At 41.7% G+C, this 21,131-nt stretch overlaps 1 protein-coding gene across 1 annotated transcript; it reads left to right on the forward strand.

Moving 5' to 3' along the window:
* Positions 1 to 1,549: 1,549 nt before the first annotated feature.
* LOC128297519 (uncharacterized) lies at positions 1,550 to 2,849 on the forward strand. Its single transcript, XM_053033186.1, is given in 3 exon segments — positions 1,550 to 1,655; positions 1,766 to 1,941; positions 1,974 to 2,849. Coding segments are annotated over 3 exon segments (1,158 nt in total).
* The last annotated feature ends 18,282 nt before the right edge of the window (positions 2,850 to 21,131 follow it).

The following is a 21,131-nucleotide window of genomic DNA, read 5'->3' on the forward strand; positions in this document are numbered from 1 at the left end:
AAAGCACAGCGCAATAAGTACACAACTAGAACAGTACCGAGATACATATCGCAATAGATAATCTTCACCAACTATAGAGCCATCTACTCCTACAACAATTAAACAAAGAAAATACCCCATAATCAAGTATGCCCGGGATAAGGCCCGGGATGACAAAAAGGAAATGCCTTGCTCAAATTGTACAAAACTCTACTCAAACGGCGTTGACGATACAACGAAGTGCAAAAATTATAATAGAAGATAAATAGAAGCATAAATTACCGTAATGTCAGCATCAGTCGTTCCTCTGGAGGGATGTAGGCATGATTTTTGCTTATTTTATCGATCCTTCCTCGTATGTGACCCAAAATATAAAAAAAGGTTCCTTTATCCATTCGCATGTATTGGTAGAATTCACGAGGATCTTGGAGTAATTTGGGAAACAGAGTGATGTATTCGCAGCTGATACCACGATCCCGTAGTAATTTTGTTTTTCCTGGTCTTTGTGTTGCGGCTGCTGCTATCAAACCAAAAATAGCCGATAAACTGCCCTCCAAACTCCGTAAAGGTATACAATTTGATGAAGCACTCTCTTCCATTTTAAATTTGCAACTACTCTTGTGTATGTTTACGTTCGAATTGTAAACAACGGAAAGTTTGGAATTTATCAGCTCTAAATTTGTTTGATAAACCTTTTTCATAGACCACCTTTCGTCGGTTTGACAAACTTTTGTTTGGCAAACACTTCTCATAGACCAGCGGGTAAGAGGAACCGCGTATCTCGGTAACTACCTGTAATTGAATTTTTGAGTTGAGTGAGCAAAGAATAGATCATGGAAGAGTTGTGGTGTTCGCCTGTAAAACTTAACTTCCTTCTTGTTAGCAGTTCTTCTAGTAATCAGTATATCAGTTTCTTGCCGAGTATAACAGTCCGCGATGTTAAGGGTTAAGTAGGATAACGAATAGAGAGTAGCGAATAACGAGAAAGTCGGACAGGACACGAATAGCAGGTGCAGGTGCAGGACAGGTGCGTAAGCTAGGATAGGTGCGTCCGATCGGCGTCCGATCCGAGAAGCGTTCTCTTTTCTCAATATACTCCTGCGTGCGCGGACAACGGCATCGCCTGAGTTGTAAAGTATAAATAAATTGTAGAAACCTACAGAGTCTTTAACGAAGCGAATTCGATACAACACTCATCTGTATGATCATGCAATTGCAATTGAGAGTGCTCATGGTTAGGAAAAGTTGTAATTTCTTTTAAATTTTCTGTTAACAGAAGTATGTTCCAATTTCAGGTACACGAGACGAACAAATCATTAATAACAATGTATCTTTTGATACTGGACTAGCAGGTGATCATTTGACACAGAATGCTTCTGAAAACGAAACTATGGAAAACGCTGAGGATGATGCTGACAATAATCACTATAATAATGTTGTCGATTTTCTCGATGAAAGTTAGGACAAAGAGCCGGAATTGGAGCAATGAAGTAACGTATTTTCGGTGCAAGATGTTTTACGTCGCTGGGCCGTATAAAAAAATCAAACTTACGAGTCAATCAAGGATATTATGGATATAATACGGAAAGCAAGTACCTGCAAGTTGCCTAAAGATGCTAGAACCCTGCTGAAGACCGATTGCAACCCTTCGATGGAAATAGTGACGGTACAAGGAGGTCAATATTGGTATCATGGAGTTCAAACATGTTTTCTAAACGAGCTAATGAAATTGATTCTGCGTAGATATTTTAATCTTTATTCGTATTTGTACATACATGCGGAGCAGCAAAACCAGCAAGTATCGAACACTTTCTTCGTCCTTTTGTGGACGAACTAAACTTCCTAATGAAGAATGGAGCAATGGTTCAAAACAGGAAGTTTAATATACAATTACGTGCCATTATAGCTGACTATCTTACTCGTGCAAATATCAAAGGTAATATAAATCAATTGTAAAATTAAGTTAATATTACTATTACCTTATACTTTCTTAGACAGGCGTTGGTACGGTAGGACAGAGTATGCGAAGAGTTGCGTTCTCGGATCAAATTGCTCCAAATCGTACTGACGAGGGATTTAGAATGTGCATATATATCCCTCACCATATATTTGACACTCCTCTAGTACATTTGGACAACTTCGATATTGTGAAACAAGTAATAGTTGGAGATTCGTTGCACATAATCGATTTGGGAATTACCAAACGACTATTGAATAGCTGGATAAACGGGAAACTTGGATTGGCACACAAATTATCAACACAACAAAGTTATAACATGTCACCTATGTTGTTAAATACTAAATTACCATCCGAGATAAATAGCAAATTTCGTTCTCTTAACGATCTAAAGTACTGGAAAGGGTCTGGGTTATCCTCATATTTATTTTACGCTTCAACAGCTGTACTTAAAGAACATTTATGTGAAACAAATTGGAACCATTTTATATTATACTTTTGTAGCATTACACTGCTATCTTTAGTGGTATACAAAGAGCATTGGCCACTTGCACATTGGCTCCTACAGCTTTTCGTTCAACAGTACAAAACTATATACGGCCCAGAGTATATTTCTAGTAATGTGCATAATCTGTTGCATATTTACGATGAAGTAGAACAATTCGGTCCTCTTAATACTTTTTATTCCTACCCATTTGAAAATGAATTGCAGCATAGAAAACGTTTGCTGCGAAGCGGTTCAAAAAGTTTGGAACAAGCTATCAATAGAATTTCAGAAAGGGAAACTTTTAATACGGATCATAGCAATGAAAATGTTGCATATCCCTTAATTAAACAAAGAGGCAATTTAATCTCACTTTATGTACGCAAAGGATTCTGCTTAAAAACTGATCAAGCAATGCATGGTTTTTAACCAATAGCATTTGTAAATATGAAAATGTAGTTTTACAAGAATATACCCTTGACATATTTGCGAAAAAATCCTTTTCAATAGATGCTTTCGTTTATCCCTTCAATTTGAAGGTTTTCAACCTACATCATGCTAATATAAATAATTTAGATGAAACGGATACAACAGTAGGGGCCCAGGATATAAAATGTAAATTAGTGGTAATACCGCTTGCTCAGGAAAATGATAATTTCTTTGTACCCCTTAAACATACCTCAGTTTAAAATAACATATCTTTTTTTAAAATAGCAAAGATCATTTTTGAATCAAACGATATGATATTTGATAACGATTTGATATGATATTTAAATATTTTAATCGATTGAAATGTAAATAAAGAATAACAAAAACATATTTCTAAATAGTTCATGAACTGGCTAAAAATATGTAATGAATCCTGACTACATCTAATTAGTTTACTGCTTGCTATGTCTATGATAAGATGTTTTCACTACACCTGCTAAGTTTAATCTTTGTCAACTATGTCTAAAATTAAATCATTTTTACAAAATTAGTTTAATGTCGGTAGCATTGAAATCATGACATGTCCCTATGTATCTATATAATTTTAGTATATCATTATAATTTTTAAACGCTATTTTTGGGTTCGGATAGCCCATAGCCGTCCAGCTTAACTGTACAACAAAATCGCGTTTATAACGAACGTCAACACTGGCATGTAAGCACGCTTCAATGCTTTCAGTTGTCAGCCTGGCATCTACAAACTGACGCATTTTAATTGTGAATTCTTGCCCTCGTAGATTTTGCTCAAAATCGTCCAATTCTTCCTTACATCCTATGGGTTCGAATTCAAAACTGTTTGCTCGTACAACGTCAACCCTGGGAGCAATTCTGTCCGCCAGCAGGTCTAGCTCCGAACGAACGAGTTTTATTTGCCTGTCCATTTCCAACAGTTTTTTGTTTGTGACTAGCTGTTCCCGTGGGATCTCGTTGAGTTTGTTAAATATTTGTCCAAAGCACGCAATCTCTTCGCCGGATGAAATCGTTTGTGTAGCAAACGGTTCCGTTGTGCGTTCTGATTCACGGAACGCGATTTGTTTGCCTAAAAGTATGCATTAAATACGAAAACATTTTTGTTGTTTTAGTGGTATTGCAAAACTACTCCATACCTTTTGCTGGTATATGTCGAACATTGGAAGTGCTTTGGTACAGTGCTAGTACAGTCGTGTTGGGTGCCATTTGTTGCATTAACTGTTGGTGCAAAATTAGGTTTGTAGCACGGGGTTGTGATAAAGTTATGTTGTCTAATAAAGTACAAACACTTTTCATATGATATTTTTGTCTACATATGTCCCGATTATGATGACGAAACTAAAATGCTCACCATTATTTTGGGGTTTTGAATGGTGTTAGTGTGCACTTTACATCGATCACCTTTATCGTTTGCGCTAAAAATATCGATGAAAAAAGATGTACTCCTAGTGTACATTACTGTGAACCCATTCCCGTATTCGCACCCTTAATTCCATTTTGGGCTATCGGGATGAACGATTAACATTGGGTAAATGCAATTCACTTTCCGATGGGTCCGAGTAGCTCTACCAGCTACTGAGCAAACGTTATAAAACGATGCGGACGACTTCAACGCCGTTGAGGAACACCAAAGGAACACAAATCGACAAGAATTCTCTCACAACGCTACAAAACATCCCAACCAGCAATTGGACTCCTCCCATCCTTTTTTTATTCGGATCTCTCGTTCTGGCCTACATGCGACGCGAGATAAAAAATCGAACACACACGTGATACACACCCAAAATCACGGTACGCGATTCAAGTCCTCCATCGCGCGTATACGTACATCGCAACGCACCAACACATTCAAAGCGACCGACCGACAACGCGTGTGTCGGAAGGTACAGTACATAGCGTGACGGGTAGGTTCTGCCTAACCGACTTGAGTTCGAATAAAGCGCTCCTTCAAAGCATTAAACTGACCAGCTTGTGTGCATTTAATCATATTTAAATTATTATTTATATATAAACCATCAGATTTATTTAAATTGGTAACACTTTGTCCTGAGATATTTTGAAGGACAAGCGCACAAATTCAATGATTCAAACTAGGTATAATTTGACACATTCGTAGGCTTTTTTCCATACAAAAATTATTTCAAAATGCCTTAAATTTTATGTTTTATTTAAAAACAGCCAATCGCCAAGCCATTTGAATGTTTTTCAAAATTTTCAATGACAAAAATCCTTCCCGTTAGGCTTTGTTTATAAACCGTAAGCAACGCACGTGAACCAAGCTACTCGCGCGACCCTGAAGGAAGTATCTATTGCTGCTGCTCGACCGACTTAATCCAATATTCTCTTTCATTACAGCACTATCGCGACGCAAATAGTATGGGGAAAAAGAGTATCATTCTCTGATAACGGCTCTCACGAGAGAGCCAGAGAGTGGTGCTAGTTCCCCCACCCCCCTTTTTTTGCATAGAATCATATTTTTGCTACGACCCGGCGTAGGTCCACACGCTGCAATAGCGGCCGGGCGACTGAAGCGGGCGTGGTTACACGGCGCTTTATATACCATCGCGGTGAGAGTGTGTGCGTGAAGGTCAATTAAGTTTTCCTGTCAGTGGTGATTTCGAATTCGAATAGACCTTTAACCGACTATGAGAACAAAAGAAATGCGACCAAGAAACTCCGCCATTGCATGACTGGGATATCATTAAAACACAAATATAAAAATAAGGCAGGACGCTAAAGAACTAGTATTGCAACGAAAGCGTTCGACACCCCTGTCGGTAAGGTAACGGCGCGCTTCGGCAGGACCCGACGATAAACGGCGCGCAATTGGCACGCGAGTAAGCAGCTTGGAAACGTGTAGGGTCAGTACGAAACTAGCAGTGAAGAATATTCAACGTGTAGAATGTGACCAGTAGTAAAAACGAACAGGAAAACACAGAAAGGAGATGAAAGTAAGTGGACGGTTCGAGGATTAGAATAAGTGGTTAATTTAGTAATGTAGTTTCAGAACCGTCCGCAAATCCGTCCGTCTACAAGCGTATGAGAGTAGAATCTGGCGAATAAAAGTGACGGTTATCGAAAAACCTCCGCAACAACTAGGCATGCGCGCAAAGAATCAGAACCGTTCGATACGCTCCCATCTTCATACTGAGTGAACGAGTTCCGCACAACATTATTGAGAATAGCGATTCTTTCGCACGCTATCCGTGCGGCGACTCTTCCGTAAGCATGCTGTACGATGACTCTTCGCTCTGTGTATGGTAACGATTCAATGTGCCGACTACACATGCAAACCAACAGTTCTGTGATTTTTGACAGACAATACATTCGACGATTCTTCCGTACGTTTTCCGTGCGGTGATTCTTCCGTACGCCACCCGTACGGCGACGATTCAATGTGCCGACTACACGACTTCGGACGGCTTCGGGTTTGTTCTTTTCTGTGTGTGAGTAACTTTCCTTGCAGAAAATTTCGTTTTACTAATTTATGGGTGGTAGTGAGCAGGAAACTAACGTTCATATGCGCAGAGAACTTAAAGGACGTGTTCGAGCATGTTTAATTGTTTTTTGAGAACCTTAATAAATTTGAAGAAAGGTTCACATTCTCCTGCAAAGTCGGTCTATTTTTCGGTTGTCGTGCGATATTGATATTCAATATATCGTTGTTATAAATAAAAGATAATATCGTTGTTACAAAAATTGTAAGTCACTGAATTTGCGATTCGCATGTGTCATCGGGCTACTAAATAGTCGTCACATTAAACCGCTCGTACGGCGTGCGGAAGAACTGCCGCACGCGTTCAGTTCACGACACTGAATGAATTGGACCGCATTCAATCTTTGAAAATAATCGTTTTGCCCATGTCTATAAAGAACACGTCCTTTCGCTTGAGCGGATGCGTTGGAAGAGAGCAAGAAAATGGCCGCGCGCACAGCCGAAGATAGCCGAACGACAGGATCGAGCAAGGCCGTAACGCTGCAGGACCGAAGTGTATAAACTACACCGCCCCCTTTTAAGTCAGCCTGTACGGGCTGAACCTACGAAGCAATCTTCTAATCCTAGAAAAGAATCGTGGTAGCCGCGTCTGCTGTGTGTTGCTCCTGCTGTTAGTCGGAGGTCCCTGCTGCTCTTTTAAGTGTTCCGGTGCGATCGATAGCGATGTTGCTAGTGCGCCTCTACCTGCGCAGGCGGTGCTGGCGATGATGCGGGATGCGATGCGAGCGACGGCACGGGTAACGCTGGCTGATGAGATGAAAGATGCGGCAAATCCCATTCATCCAACAGGATAAATAGGGGTAGTTGATTCTCCGTTCGCTAGTTCCGTTCAGCCGGGCCAGTAACACGACGTCGGAGCTGATTCACGAGACGTCGATGCTTTTGCCAGTTCTGGGTAACCAACTCGTAAATAACATTACCCACACTGCGAAATATCCTTCCAGATGCCCAGCTCCAAGAGTTCGCTTTGTATACTTTAGCATACACCAAATCACCTGGCTGTCATTCTCGAATGTCGCTCCTAGTGATGGTTTCTGATGACACTGGCGTCCGCAACAGATGATAAACTGTTCTGGTTGCTCTACCGACCATCACCTCGGCTGGGGTGCGTTGCGCCAAAACAGGAATTGGTGTGGATCGATAGGTTTGAAGAAACAGATCCAAAGGTTCTTCCAGCGATGTTTTTCGTGGAATTGGAATTGGTCCGCGTGGAATTATAGTTTGGGCCTCTAATTTTAAAAACGATGCAGGAAGGGACTTGAAATGAGACAAGGCGAAAAGCGCAGTAAAAAAGGGCCTACTCCGCCTTCTGTTACGAACGCGAACAAAATTCATGAATGAGCATGCCAGCGCTCAAAGGGGGAACAAAAACATAACAATTGAAAGATACGTGAGGTCATAAGTAAACAACGTCCGGAGACCCGTTCGAAAAGCGTATAAACAATAAGAGCCCTCACCGTTGATATAGTAAACGAATACAATCGACTATACTACAATTATCGCAAATAAGCAGACGCAATACGACCGTCGACGGGCGTGTATACCCTCACAAAGCAAGATATGCTAAAGTAAGAAGAATGATTCGATCTTTCAACATAAGATTGCTAACGTAAGGAGCATGATTATATCGTTCATCTCGTTTTCACTTTCAAATCTCGAGACACATTGTTAGTATATAAGCAAGAGAAATTGTTAATAAACCAGACTTGTACTTTAAACCTCAACCGGTGCTTTTCGAGTCGCTGGGTTGGCAATCGAGTTGAACGGAGGTCCACATTAGGAACTTATTCTGATTTATCAGAACAAAAGCCTAACTGTCCGACCCGAACAATTCCGAGCACCTTCACTTCTACGGCCCTTCCAGTGAAAGCAGAGGTCCACCGTTAGAAACTCACCCTGGGAAACCCAGTTACGAAGCCTAACGTCCGATCCGAGCTGATCTAAAAGGTGAATGAGACTTGCGCGAGAGTCTCAGGGTAGGCCAATCTTCGCGTGGTCAACCTACGGCGGCGAACCCAGCAGTCCGAACTTTGTTCCCGCAGCAACACCTACCGTTTGATCCGCCACTGGGCCACCCCTAATCATCTTCTTCAAATGGTCCGCCAGGGCCATCACCATCTTCGAATGCAATAACGGAACCGGCTATATCACCACCAACACCAGTTACCACTGTATCTGTACTCTTCTAAATGGAGCTACAATCATACGTGCGCCAATTTTGAGAAGCAGCACGTGGTGGAATTTACAACTACAGCATCCAATGAGCACTTTGCCATCGAATTGGTTCGCTCACAGTGCTTCCGGGATATTCGCCATGCAACACTCAGTTGCAGCGGATACATGAGGGCACAGTATCAAAATTCAAATCATTGTTTGTGCTTTTGGGCAAACCAGATCTGTTCATCACCGTGACTTGTAATCCGAGTCTTGATAACAGGAATATAGTCCAGTACGATTTACAATACAGAATGAGCGAGTTATTAAGTTGTGAATTTCGATTCTTTTGTTTATTTGTTATTTAGTGGATTGTTTAACATTGTGTATCCCATTGAGCAAACAACGCAAATTTTATTTAATAATAATAGTAATTTGATACGTACAGCCTGTTAGATTTGCATAGCTTTTAGCACTTGATAACTAAAATCAAGTCAAGTTTTTGTGTTGAAAGACTACCTCCATGCTCAAACAAACATCAGCAAAGTATCGAAAACAAAGTTCCCTTGCGTACAACTCAGAGTTCTATTGCGTAGCCCTGAAACCGGGCCGTAAAGCTAGTCTATATATAAACGTTTGTATGAGCTAAGGACAACCATAACGCCACTACTTGGATTACATTTTCTACGATTTACGTACATTTATGATTCCTGATTAGTCCAACGCCTTCTACGATTTTTTCGCCCAAGGTACAGTTTCCAATCGGTTTACTTTTTCGGTAACAATCAGCGAAATTTCTTAGCAACCTGTTCCGCTCATGTAGATGTTTTAGGCGATGAACAAAAATTAACGGTTGATTTCTGTGGTGAGCTCCTACTTACTGAACTTTTTCAACAATTGATCATGTTTTATAGCATTCTTTGATCCATTAGGTGCAGGGCCACGAGAGTTGCCAAAATGCTGACAAATTTGTCCAATGACCAAATCAGCTGGTCAACTGTGAAAACCACTATACCGTTGCCGCGCACACAATTGTTTTCAGATTTCCGATACCAGGAGAGCATCCACGGAAGAGCACCTAGTACAGCAATTTTGCTCGAAACCGCCGAAAGGTATGCAATGTTTAAACACTTACTTTCTCGTTGGTCGTGAACAATTTCTTCGAAAACTACCAGTTTCCGAGTGTATAGTACCAGGAAAGCATCCACGGAAGAGGTAGCACCTAGTACAGCAATTTCGGTCGAAAACCGCCGAAAGGTATCCAATTTTTAAACGCAAACTTTCCCGTTGGTCGTGAAAAATTTTCGTCCCTCAATTGTCCACCATCTTGTCCGCCATCTTGATGGTCATCTTATCCACCATCTTGTCCGCCATCTAGGCCGCCATCATGTCCGCCATCTTGTCCGCAATCTTATCCGCCATCTTGTCCGCCATCTTGGTCGCCATCTTGTCCGCCATCTTGTCCACCATCTTGTGTTCGCCATCTTGTGTCCGCCATCATTTCCGCCATCTTGTCCACCATATTGGCCGCCATCTTGTCCGCCATCTTGTCCGCCATCTTGTCCGCCATCTTGGTCGCCATCTTGGTCGCCATCTTGTCCGCCATTGTGTGTCCGCCATCTTGTGTCCGTCATCTTGTCCGCCATCTTTTCCGCCGTCTTGTCCGCCATCTAGTCCGCCATCTTGGCCGCCATCTAGTCCGCCATCTTGTCCGCCATCTTGGTCGCCATCTTGTCCGCCATCTTGTCCGCCATCTAGTCCGCCATCTTGTCCGCCATCTTGGCTGCCATCTTGTCCGCCATCTTGTGTACGCCATCTTGTCCGCCATCTTGTTCGCCATCTTGTCCGCCATCTTGTCCGCCATTTTGTCCGCCATCTGGGCCGCCATCTTGTCCGCCATCTTGGCCGCCATCTTGTTCACCATCTTGTCGGGGAAGGGGGGGAGGGGGATGGAAGATGTTACCTCTTGAGCAACATGCTCTCCTGGTATCGGAAATCTGAAAACAGCTGGTTTGTATGAAAAGTTACTGTATAAACATTGCATACCTTACGGCGGAAAATTGGTTGCAAAGTTAGTGTATGCACATTGCATACCTTACGGCGGAAAATTGATTGCAAAGTTAGTGTATTAACATTGCATACCTTACGGCGAAGTACCAGGACCTACCTCTTCCGTGGATGCTCGCCTGGTACTATACATTCGAGAACTGGTAGTTTTCGAAGAAATTTTTCACGACCAACGGGAAAGTTAGTGTTTAAACATTGCATACCTTTCGGCGGTTTTCGACCAAAATTGCTGTACAAGGTGCTACCTTTTCCATGGATGCTTTCCTGGTATCGGGAATCTGAAAACAGCTGGTTTTGTATGGAATTTCGTACCAGCCGACGGGAAGTTTGAGCGAGATGAAGGATGCTTTCCGTTTCATGCTATCAGTGTACTACGAAATAGCTAGCATTGACAGATTGTGTCGGTTTTAACATCATTACCGACCTGCAAACTTGCAGAAATTGTGACAATCGAAATACTAAACACAATGCTCCACCACAATACTGTTCCGAAACACGTAGGCTGGACATTTTCACGGTTCAATCGGGGAGAGAAAACAATACCACACCACGAGTATCGCAATGGCAATAGCTTGCAAATATTGCGGAAGTGAAAACAAGTATGGTTTCTATTCTAGCATCTAACGGTAGGATCATTTACGAACAGATGAATAAAACCCGTTCAAGAAATAGAATACATGAATAGGTTGAAGTAAAAGGAAATGTAAGGGTTCACGGGGCGGCCAGATGGTGTATTGGTAGCCCAGCCGGTCTGCACAAGATAGGACCACGGAAAAATTTCATTTGGACCACCAAACCTCCTTACGCAGCACTGACTATCCTACGGGTAAATAAAGTTAAAAAAACTAAAAATGGTAGGCTTAAACATCCTGAAGATGTCGTGCCGATAAAGAAGAAGGAGTTTGAATACACTGCACACTTCTCTAGCGTAAAAAAAATTATCTGACTAAGGATATATAAAATCCAAAGATATTTTCGATCAATTTTTTGCCTTTTTAATTAAATTTTGTGCTAAAAATTAACTCTGCTGCTAAATTACCAAAAATCGCACAATCGGCACAAGTTGTTTGGGGCCCCCAACACGGCGAGGCCCTAGGCGACCGCCTACTCCGCCTACCGTTTGATCCGCCGCTGCTCTAAAGTCTATACATATATTATGCAATAAGCATATTGTTTTAATTATGACATCTAAATTCTTAGGCTCCATTTGCAATTCAGTTTTTAAACACCTCCACTTACAAACTGTAATTCCAAAAGTGCATTCAACAATTTTTCTAATACTATTATGAAACCTATTGTATGATTCCTCCGCTTCGCCACTGTTGGCACAATTTGGCCTCATTAAATAATCTTTAAGCGGATATCCTTGATCTCCTTGCCGTTCAAATTATTGTGATACATTTAAAAGGATGATGGAAAAGGCATATGTAATGGTTGCAGCGTCGTCCACATAGCTTCACAAGTGTTGTATATGATGAAACCTACAGTTTGGTTTGATATTTTGAAGCTTTGGGACAAGGCTCTGTAAAGGATAACCCAGTAGATAGAAATCTGAAATAAAAGAAGAGATAAAAATAATTATTATTGTTTCAGGCCATTTAGTTAAAACTAAGTGGCAAAGCCTGCGCTCGCAGTACGGCAGAGAGTTGCGAAAGCAAAATATGCCGACGGGGTCAGCAGCACCTGCACATTCGACGTGGCGGTATTTTGAAGCTCTAAAGTTTCTGAAAGATGTTTACGCTTCACGCAAATGCGTTAGCAACATGCCGCCAATTGAATACGGTAATGGCATAGATCTTATTCAAATCTTTGCAAGTAATTAATTATCTACAAATTTATACCACAGGGGATCATACAAATCAAGAAGAGGAGGAAGCGCAGGTCGAAGTGCTAGAGGAAGGTAATATAGTTATAAATACTGATATATACAATCGTACGTTAGTGCACTTATTTATCTTTGCTCCATTTCGCATTAAGAATATCTCGATTACCACAAACACGAAGACGAGCAATCCAGCGATGAAGAACCGGTTATCGTTAATGGTAATAGAAATTAATTAAATGAGATTCATTTTCATCGACCTTCAAAACTTATATTGTTTATTTTCCAGCGCCTCGCTCAATGACCGCGTCTGAACCGGAGGAGGACAACGCGCCACGCAGTAGTCGGCCGAAAAGACGGGCTGCTGATTTGGTTCAGCAAGTGTTGGAAGTTGAGAGGCAGAAGCTGGCCCAACTTTCCAACGTTGCTGAATCATTCGCAGATCCATTTTTCGCTGGGCTGGCGAAAGATGTCGCTAAGTTCCCATTCGCCAGACAGATGAGGATTAAGGCAGGGATGATGGCACTTATTCAATCGCATGCTGAAGAGTGGGAGGCAGAACAGCAGAGCGGGGATTAGGGTTAGCATAGGTTAGGTTGCATGAATTTAGTTTAGCATAGGTTAGGTTGCATGAATTTAGTTTAGCATAGGTTAGGTTGCATGAATTTAGATTAGCATAGGTTAGGTTACATGAATTTAGATTAGCATAGGTTAGGTTACATGAATTTAGATTAGCATAGCACTCATGAACTGCAGTAAAACTGCACACTGCCTTATACACATCCTTGTTCCTTTTTTTCTACGATGGAATGGCCAGGTCGCATCGACTTTTTTTAACAACAGCCAGATAGTCATAGATAGAGATAGAGAACCCGGTCCAGATAGGATTTTATACCAATTCTGTCATGTGGGACTAGTGCTACTACCAAATATTTTTCTCTAGGATGGAGCCCAGCTTATAAATAATTATATACTATATAAATTAGCCGTCATAGTCGGCCAAGTTCCACTACACTACGCAGTATGGAAACATAATATATAGGCACAATTTGACCACAACAGCGTATTAAATAACTAAACAAATGTTATAAACCGGTCACAAGAACGCGCTCAAACAACTCTACAACGCACACGATTTGCAAGACAAAAACAAACACAAAATACATTCTAGAAACGTTGCTTGCTTTACACATTTCTACAGATCCGAAACGTTTGATTTGTTTCACTTCCTGGTTCTACAGTATTGTCAGGACTTTTAGAAGCGTCCATATGCTTACGGAAAGGTTAGTTTTTAAGGCTTTGTCCAAACAGCGGTTCACAACCTATTTTATGCGCAATTTGTTGGTAGATTCTTTCTTAGTAGATTACTTTTTTTCAGCTTTCTTAGTAGATTAGATGTTTACGTTAATCAACATCAACACGCACTTGTAACTTCCCTAAAGTTCTCCACAATTTGCTTACAGTGGAGGTAAGTTCTGCGATTGTGGTTGCCCCGATACAGACTGCCACGGTGATGTTTGAGCGATCCACTGCAATTGGTTCATCAATGGAACAAGCACCATGCATCCATGAAACCTTCTCGGCTGCCTTAACAGGTGCTCCGGATGGTCCTCCCATTGTCTCTCTGCTCTTCCATCTAATAAAGCTACTGTTGCGTACGCAGGCTGCGTCGCACGACTTCGACACTCCTGGCTGTCGCTTCATGCAATAGCCTGTGGATGTGATCGTGTCGGCGGTGACGTACGCCGCCGACGAAGGCTGCCGAAGCAGCAGGGTCATCGTCACAGGATAGTCCCGGTGACGCTCCCCGGAGAGTCGGTTTGTAACCATACAGGTACGATCACGTACCTGTCTCGCGCTATAGTTTTTATAATAAATTGCAGTATAAGTTTTAAAATGTGAATAGTTTACGTCCTGTGTGTGCGAGTGTGAAAGCGTCCGAAACCGTTCCCCGCACGCGGATGTAACAGCTACCAACAAAGTAAGCACCGCCGAGCTGGAAACAAGCTCTCCGATATGCATCATTCTTTTTGAACACCTTTGATGAAAATAAATCCACTCACAAATTGTACGCATAGTACTGTACGCTTGTACGCTTCACAAGTGTTGTATATGATGAAACCTACAGTTTGGTTTGATATTTTGAAGCTTTGGGACAAGGCTCTGTAAAGGATAACCCAGTAGATAGAAATCTGAAATAAAAGAAGAGATAAAAATAATTATTATTGTTTCAGGCCATTTAGTTAAAACTAAGTGGCAAAGCCTGCGCTCGCAGTACGGCAGAGAGTTGCGAAAGCAAAATATGCCGACGGGGTCAGCAGCACCTGCACATTCGACGTGGCGGTATTTTGAAGCTCTAAAGTTTCTGAAAGATGTTTACGCTTCACGCAAATGCGTTAGCAACATGCCGCCAATTGAATACGGTAATGGCATAGATCTTATTCAAATCTTTGCAAGTAATTAATTATCTACAAATTTATACCACAGGGGATCATACAAATCAAGAAGAGGAGGAAGCGCAGGTCGAAGTGCTAGAGGAAGGTAATATAGTTATAAATACTGATATATACAATCGTACGTTAGTGCACTTATTTATCTTTGCTCCATTTCGCATTAAGAATATCTCGATTACCACAAACACGAAGACGAGCAATCCAGCGATGAAGAACCGGTTATCGTTAATGGTAATAGAAATTAATTAAATGAGATTCATTTTCATCGACCTTCAAAACTTATATTGTTTTTTTTCCAGCGCCTCGCTCAATGACCGCGTCTGAACCGGAGGAGGACAACGCGCCACGCAGTAGTCGGCCGAAAAGACGGGCTGCTGATTTGGTTCAGCAAGTGTTGGAAGTTGAGAGGCAGAAGCTGGCCCAACTTTCCAACGTTGCTGAATCATTCGCAGATCCATTTTTCGCTGGGCTGGCGAAAGATGTCGCTAAGTTCCCATTCGCCAGACAGATGAGGATTAAGGCAGGGATGATGGCACTTATTCAATCGCATGCTGAAGAGTGGGAGGCAGAACAGCAGAGCGGGGATTAGGGTTAGCATAGGTTAGGTTGCATGAATTTAGTTTAGCATAGGTTAGGTTGCATGAATTTAGTTTAGCATAGGTTAGGTTGCATGAATTTAGATTAGCATAGGTTAGGTTACATGAATTTAGATTAGCATAGGTTAGGTTACATGAATTTAGATTAGCATAGCACTCATGAACTGCAGTAAAACTGCACACTGCCTTATACACATCCTTGTTCCTTTTTTTCTACGATGGAATGGCCAGGTCGCATCGACTTTTTTTAACAACAGCCAGATAGTCATAGATAGAGATAGAGAACCCGGTCCAGATAGGATTTTATACCAATTCTGTCATGTGGGACTAGTGCTACTACCAAATATTTTTCTCTAGGATGGAGCCCAGCTTATAAATAATTATATACTATATAAATTAGCCGTCATAGTCGGCCAAGTTCCACTACACTACGCAGTATGGAAACATAATATATAGGCACAATTTGACCACAACAGCGTATTAAATAACTAAACAAATGTTATAAACCGGTCACAAGAACGCGCTCAAACAACTCTACAACGCACACGATTTGCAAGACAAAAACAAACACAAAATACATTCTAGAAACGTTGCTTGCTTTACACATTTCTACAGATCCGAAACGTTTGATTTGTTTCACTTCCTGGTTCTACAGTATTGTCAGGACTTTTAGAAGCGTCCATATGCTTACGGAAAGGTTAGTTTTTAAGGCTTTGTCCAAACAGCGGTTCACAACCTATTTTATGCGCAATTTGTTGGTAGATTCTTTCTTAGTAGATTACTTTTTTTCAGCTTTCTTAGTAGATTAGATGTTTACGTTAATCAACATCAACACGCACTTGTAACTTCCCTAAAGTTCTCCACAATTTGCTTACAGTGGAGGTAAGTTCTGCGATTGTGGTTGCCCCGATACAGACTGCCACGGTGATGTTTGAGCGATCCACTGCAATTGGTTCATCAATGGAACAAGCACCATGCATCCATGAAACCTTCTCGGCTGCCTTAACAGGTGCTCCGGATGGTCCTCCCATTGTCTCTCTGCTCTTCCATCTAATAAAGCTACTGTTGCGTACGCAGGCTGCGTCGCACGACTTCGACACTCCTGGCTGTCGCTTCATGCAATAGCCTGTGGATGTGATCGTGTCGGCGGTGACGTACGCTGCCGACGAAGGCTGCCGAAGCAGCAGGGTCATCGTCACAGGATAGTCCCGGTGACGCTCCCCGGAGAGTCGGTTTGTAACCATACAGGTACGATCACGTACCTGTCTCGCGCTATAGTTTTTATAATAAATTGCAGTATAAGTTTTAAAATGTGAATAGTTTACGTCCTGTGTGTGCGAGTGTGAAAGCGTCCGAAACCGTTCCCCGCACGCGGATGTAACAGCTACCAACAAAGTAAGCACCGCCGAGCTGGAAACAAGCTCTCCGATATGCATCATTCTTTTTGAACACCTTTGATGAAAATAAATCCACTCACAAATTGTACGCATAGTACTGTACGCTTGTACGCTTCACAAGTGTTGTATATGATGAAACCTACAGTTTGGTTTGATATTTTGAAGCTTTGGGACAAGGCTCTGTAAAGGATAACCCAGTAGATAGAAATCTGAAATAAAAGAAGAGATAAAAATAATTATTATTGTTTCAGGCCATTTAGTTAAAACTAAGTGGCAAAGCCTGCGCTCGCAGTACGGCAGAGAGTTGCGAAAGCAAAATATGCCGACGGGGTCAGCAGCACCTGCACATTCGACGTGGCGGTATTTTGAAGCTCTAAAGTTTCTGAAAGATGTTTACGCTTCACGCAAATGCGTTAGCAACATGCCGCCAATTGAATACGGTAATGGCATAGATCTTATTCAAATCTTTGCAAGTAATTAATTATCTACAAATTTATACCACAGGGGATCATACAAATCAAGAAGAGGAGGAAGCGCAGGTCGAAGTGCTAGAGGAAGGTAATATAGTTATAAATACTGATATATACAATCGTACGTTAGTGCACTTATTTATCTTTGCTCCATTTCGCATTAAGAATATCTCGATTACCACAAACACGAAGACGAGCAATCCAGCGATGAAGAACCGGTTATCGTTAATGGTAATAGAAATTAATTAAATGAGATTCATTTTCATCGACCTTCAAAACTTATATTGTTTATTTTCCAGCGCCTCGCTCAATGACCGCGTCTGAACCGGAGGAGGACAACGCGCCACGCAGTAGTCGGCCGAAAAGACGGGCTGCTGATTTGGTTCAGCAAGTGTTGGAAGTTGAGAGGCAGAAGCTGGCCCAACTTTCCAACGTTGCTGAATCATTCGCAGATCCATTTTTCGCTGGGCTGGCGAAAGATGTCGCTAAGTTCCCATTCGCCAGACAGATGAGGATTAAGGCAGTGATGATGGCACTTATTCAATCGCATGCTGAAGAGTGGGAGGCAGAACAGCAGAGCGGGGATTAGGGTTAGCATAGGTTAGGTTGCATGAATTTAGTTTAGCATAGGTTAGGTTGCATGAATTTAGTTTAGCATAGGTTAGGTTGCATGAATTTAGATTAGCATAGGTTAGGTTACATGAATTTAGATTAGCATAGGTTAGGTTACATGAATTTAGATTAGCATAGCACTCATGAACTGCAGTAAAACTGCACACTGCCTTATACACATCCTTGTTCCTTTTTTTCTACGATGGAATGGCCAGGTCGCATCGACTTTTTTTAACAACAGCCAGATAGTCATAGATAGAGATAGAGAACCCGGTCCAGATAGGATTTTATACCAATTCTGTCATGTGGGACTAGTGCTACTACCAAATATTTTTCTCTAGGATGGAGCCCAGCTTATGAATAATTATATACTATATAAATTAGCCGTCATAGTCGGCCAAGTTCCACTACACTACGCAGTATGGAAACATAATATATAGGCACAATTTGACCACAACAGCGTATTAAATAACTAAACAAATGTTATAAACCGGTCACAAGAACGCGCTCAAACAACTCTACAACGCACACGATTTGCAAGACAAAAACAAACACAAAATACATTCTAGAAACGTTGCTTGCTTTACACATTTCTACAGATCCGAAACGTTTGATTTGTTTCACTTCCTGGTTCTACAGTATTGTCAGGACTTTTAGAAGCGTCCATATGCTTACGGAAAGGTTAGTTTTTAAGGCTTTGTCCAAACAGCGGTTCACAACCTATTTTATGCGCAATTTGTTGGTAGATTCTTTCTTAGTAGATTACTTTTTTTCAGCTTTCTTAGTAGATTAGATGTTTACGTTAATCAACATCAACACGCACTTGTAACTTCCCTAAAGTTCTCCACAATTTGCTTACAGTGGAGGTAAGTTCTGCGATTGTGGTTGCCCCGATACAGACTGCCACGGTGATGTTTGAGCGATCCACTGCAATTGGTTCATCAATGGAACAAGCACCATGCATCCATGAAACCTTCTCGGCTGCCTTAACAGGTGCTCCGGATGGTCCTCCCATTGTCTCTCTGCTCTTCCATCTAATAAAGCTACTGTTGCGTACGCAGGCTGCGTCGCACGACTTCGACACTCCTGGCTGTCGCTTCATGCAATAGCCTGTGGATGTGATCGTGTCGGCGGTGACGTACGCCGCCGACGAAGGCTGCCGAAGCAGCAGGGTCATCGTCACAGGATAGTCCCGGTGACGCTCCCCGGAGAGTCGGTTTGTAACCATACAGGTACGATCACGTACCTGTCTCGCGCTATAGTTTTTATAATAAATTGCAGTATAAGTTTTAAAATGTGAATAGTTTACGTCCTGTGTGTGCGAGTGTGAAAGCGTCCGAAACCGTTCCCCGCACGCGGATGTAACAGCTACCAACAAAGTAAGCACCGCCGAGCTGGAAACAAGCTCTCCGATATGCATCATTCTTTTTGAACACCTTTGATGAAAATAAATCCACTCACAAATTGTACGCATAGTACTGTACGCTTGTACGCTTCACAAGTGTTGTATATGATGAAACCTACAGTTTGGTTTGATATTTTGAAGCTTTGGGACAAGGCTCTGTAAAGGATAACCCAGTAGATAGAAATCTGAAATAAAAGAAGAGATAAAAATAATTATTATTGTTTCAGGCCATTTAGTTAAAACTAAGTGGCAAAGCCTGCGCTCGCAGTACGGCAGAGAGTTGCGAAAGCAAAATATGCCGACGGGGTCAGCAGCACCTGCACATTCGACGTGGCGGTATTTTGAAGCTCTAAAGTTTCTGAAAGATGTTTACGCTTCACGCAAATGCGTTAGCAACATGCCGCCAATTGAATACGGTAATGGCATAGATCTTATTCAAATCTTTGCAAGTAATTAATTATCTACAAATTTATACCACAGGGGATCATACAAATCAAGAAGAGGAGGAAGCGCAGGTCGAAGTGCTAGAGGAAGGTAATATAGTTATAAATACTGATATATACAATCGTACGTTAGTGCACTTATTTATCTTTGCTCCATTTCGCATTAAGAATATCTCGATTACCACAAACACGAAGACGAGCAATCCAGCGATGAAGAACCGGTTATCGTTAATGGTAATAGAAATTAATTAAATGCGATTCATTTTCATCGACCATCAAAACTTATATGGTTTATTTTCCAGCGCCTCGCTCAATGACCGCGTCTGAACCGGAGGAGGACAACGCGCCACGCAGTAGTCGGCCGAAAAGACGGGCTGCTGATTTGGTTCAGCAAGTGTTGGAAGTTGAGAGGCAGAAGCTGGCCCAACTTTCCAACGTTGCTGAATCATTCGCAGATCCATTTTTCGCTGGGCTGGCGAAAGATGTCGCTAAGTTCCCATTCGCCAGACAGATGAGGATTAAGGCAGGGATGATGGCACTTATTCAATCGCATGCTGAAGAGTGGGAGGCAGAACAGCAGAGCGGGGATTAGGGTTAGCATAGGTTAGGTTGCATGAATTTAGTTTAGCATAGGTTAGGTTGCATGAATTTAGTTTAGCATAGGTTAGGTTGCATGAATTTAGATTAGCATAGGTTAGGTTACATGAATTTAGATTAGCATAGGTTAGGTTACATGAATTTAGATTAGCATAGCACTCATGAACTGCAGTAAAACTGCACACTGCCTTATACACATCCTTGTTCCTTTTTTTCTACGATGGAATGGCCAGGTCGCATCGACTTTTTTTAACAACAGCCAGATAGTCATAGATAGAGATAGAGAACCCGGTCCAGATAGGATTTTATACCAATTCTGTCATGTGGGACTAGTGCTACTACCAAATATTTTTCTCTAGGATGGAGCCCAGCTTATGAATAATTATATACTATATAAATTAGCCGTCATAGTCGGCCAAGTTCCACTACACTACGCAGTATGGAAACATAATATATAGGCACAATTTGACCACAACAGCGTATTAAATAACTAAACAAATGTTATAAACCGGTCACAAGAACGCGCTCAAACAACTCTACAACGCACACGATTTGCAAGACAAAAACAAACACAAAATACATTCTAGAAACGTTGCTTGCTTTACACATTTCTACAGATCCGAAACGTTTGATTTGTTTCACTTCCTGGTTCTACAGTATTGTCAGGACTTTTAGAAGCGTCCATATGCTTACGGAAAGGTTAGTTTTTAAGGCTTTGTCCAAACAGCGGTTCACAACCT

This window comes from Anopheles moucheti, chromosome 2, assembly GCF_943734755.1.
Source record: "Anopheles moucheti chromosome 2, idAnoMoucSN_F20_07, whole genome shotgun sequence".
NCBI lineage: Eukaryota > Metazoa > Arthropoda > Insecta > Diptera > Culicidae > Anopheles > Anopheles moucheti.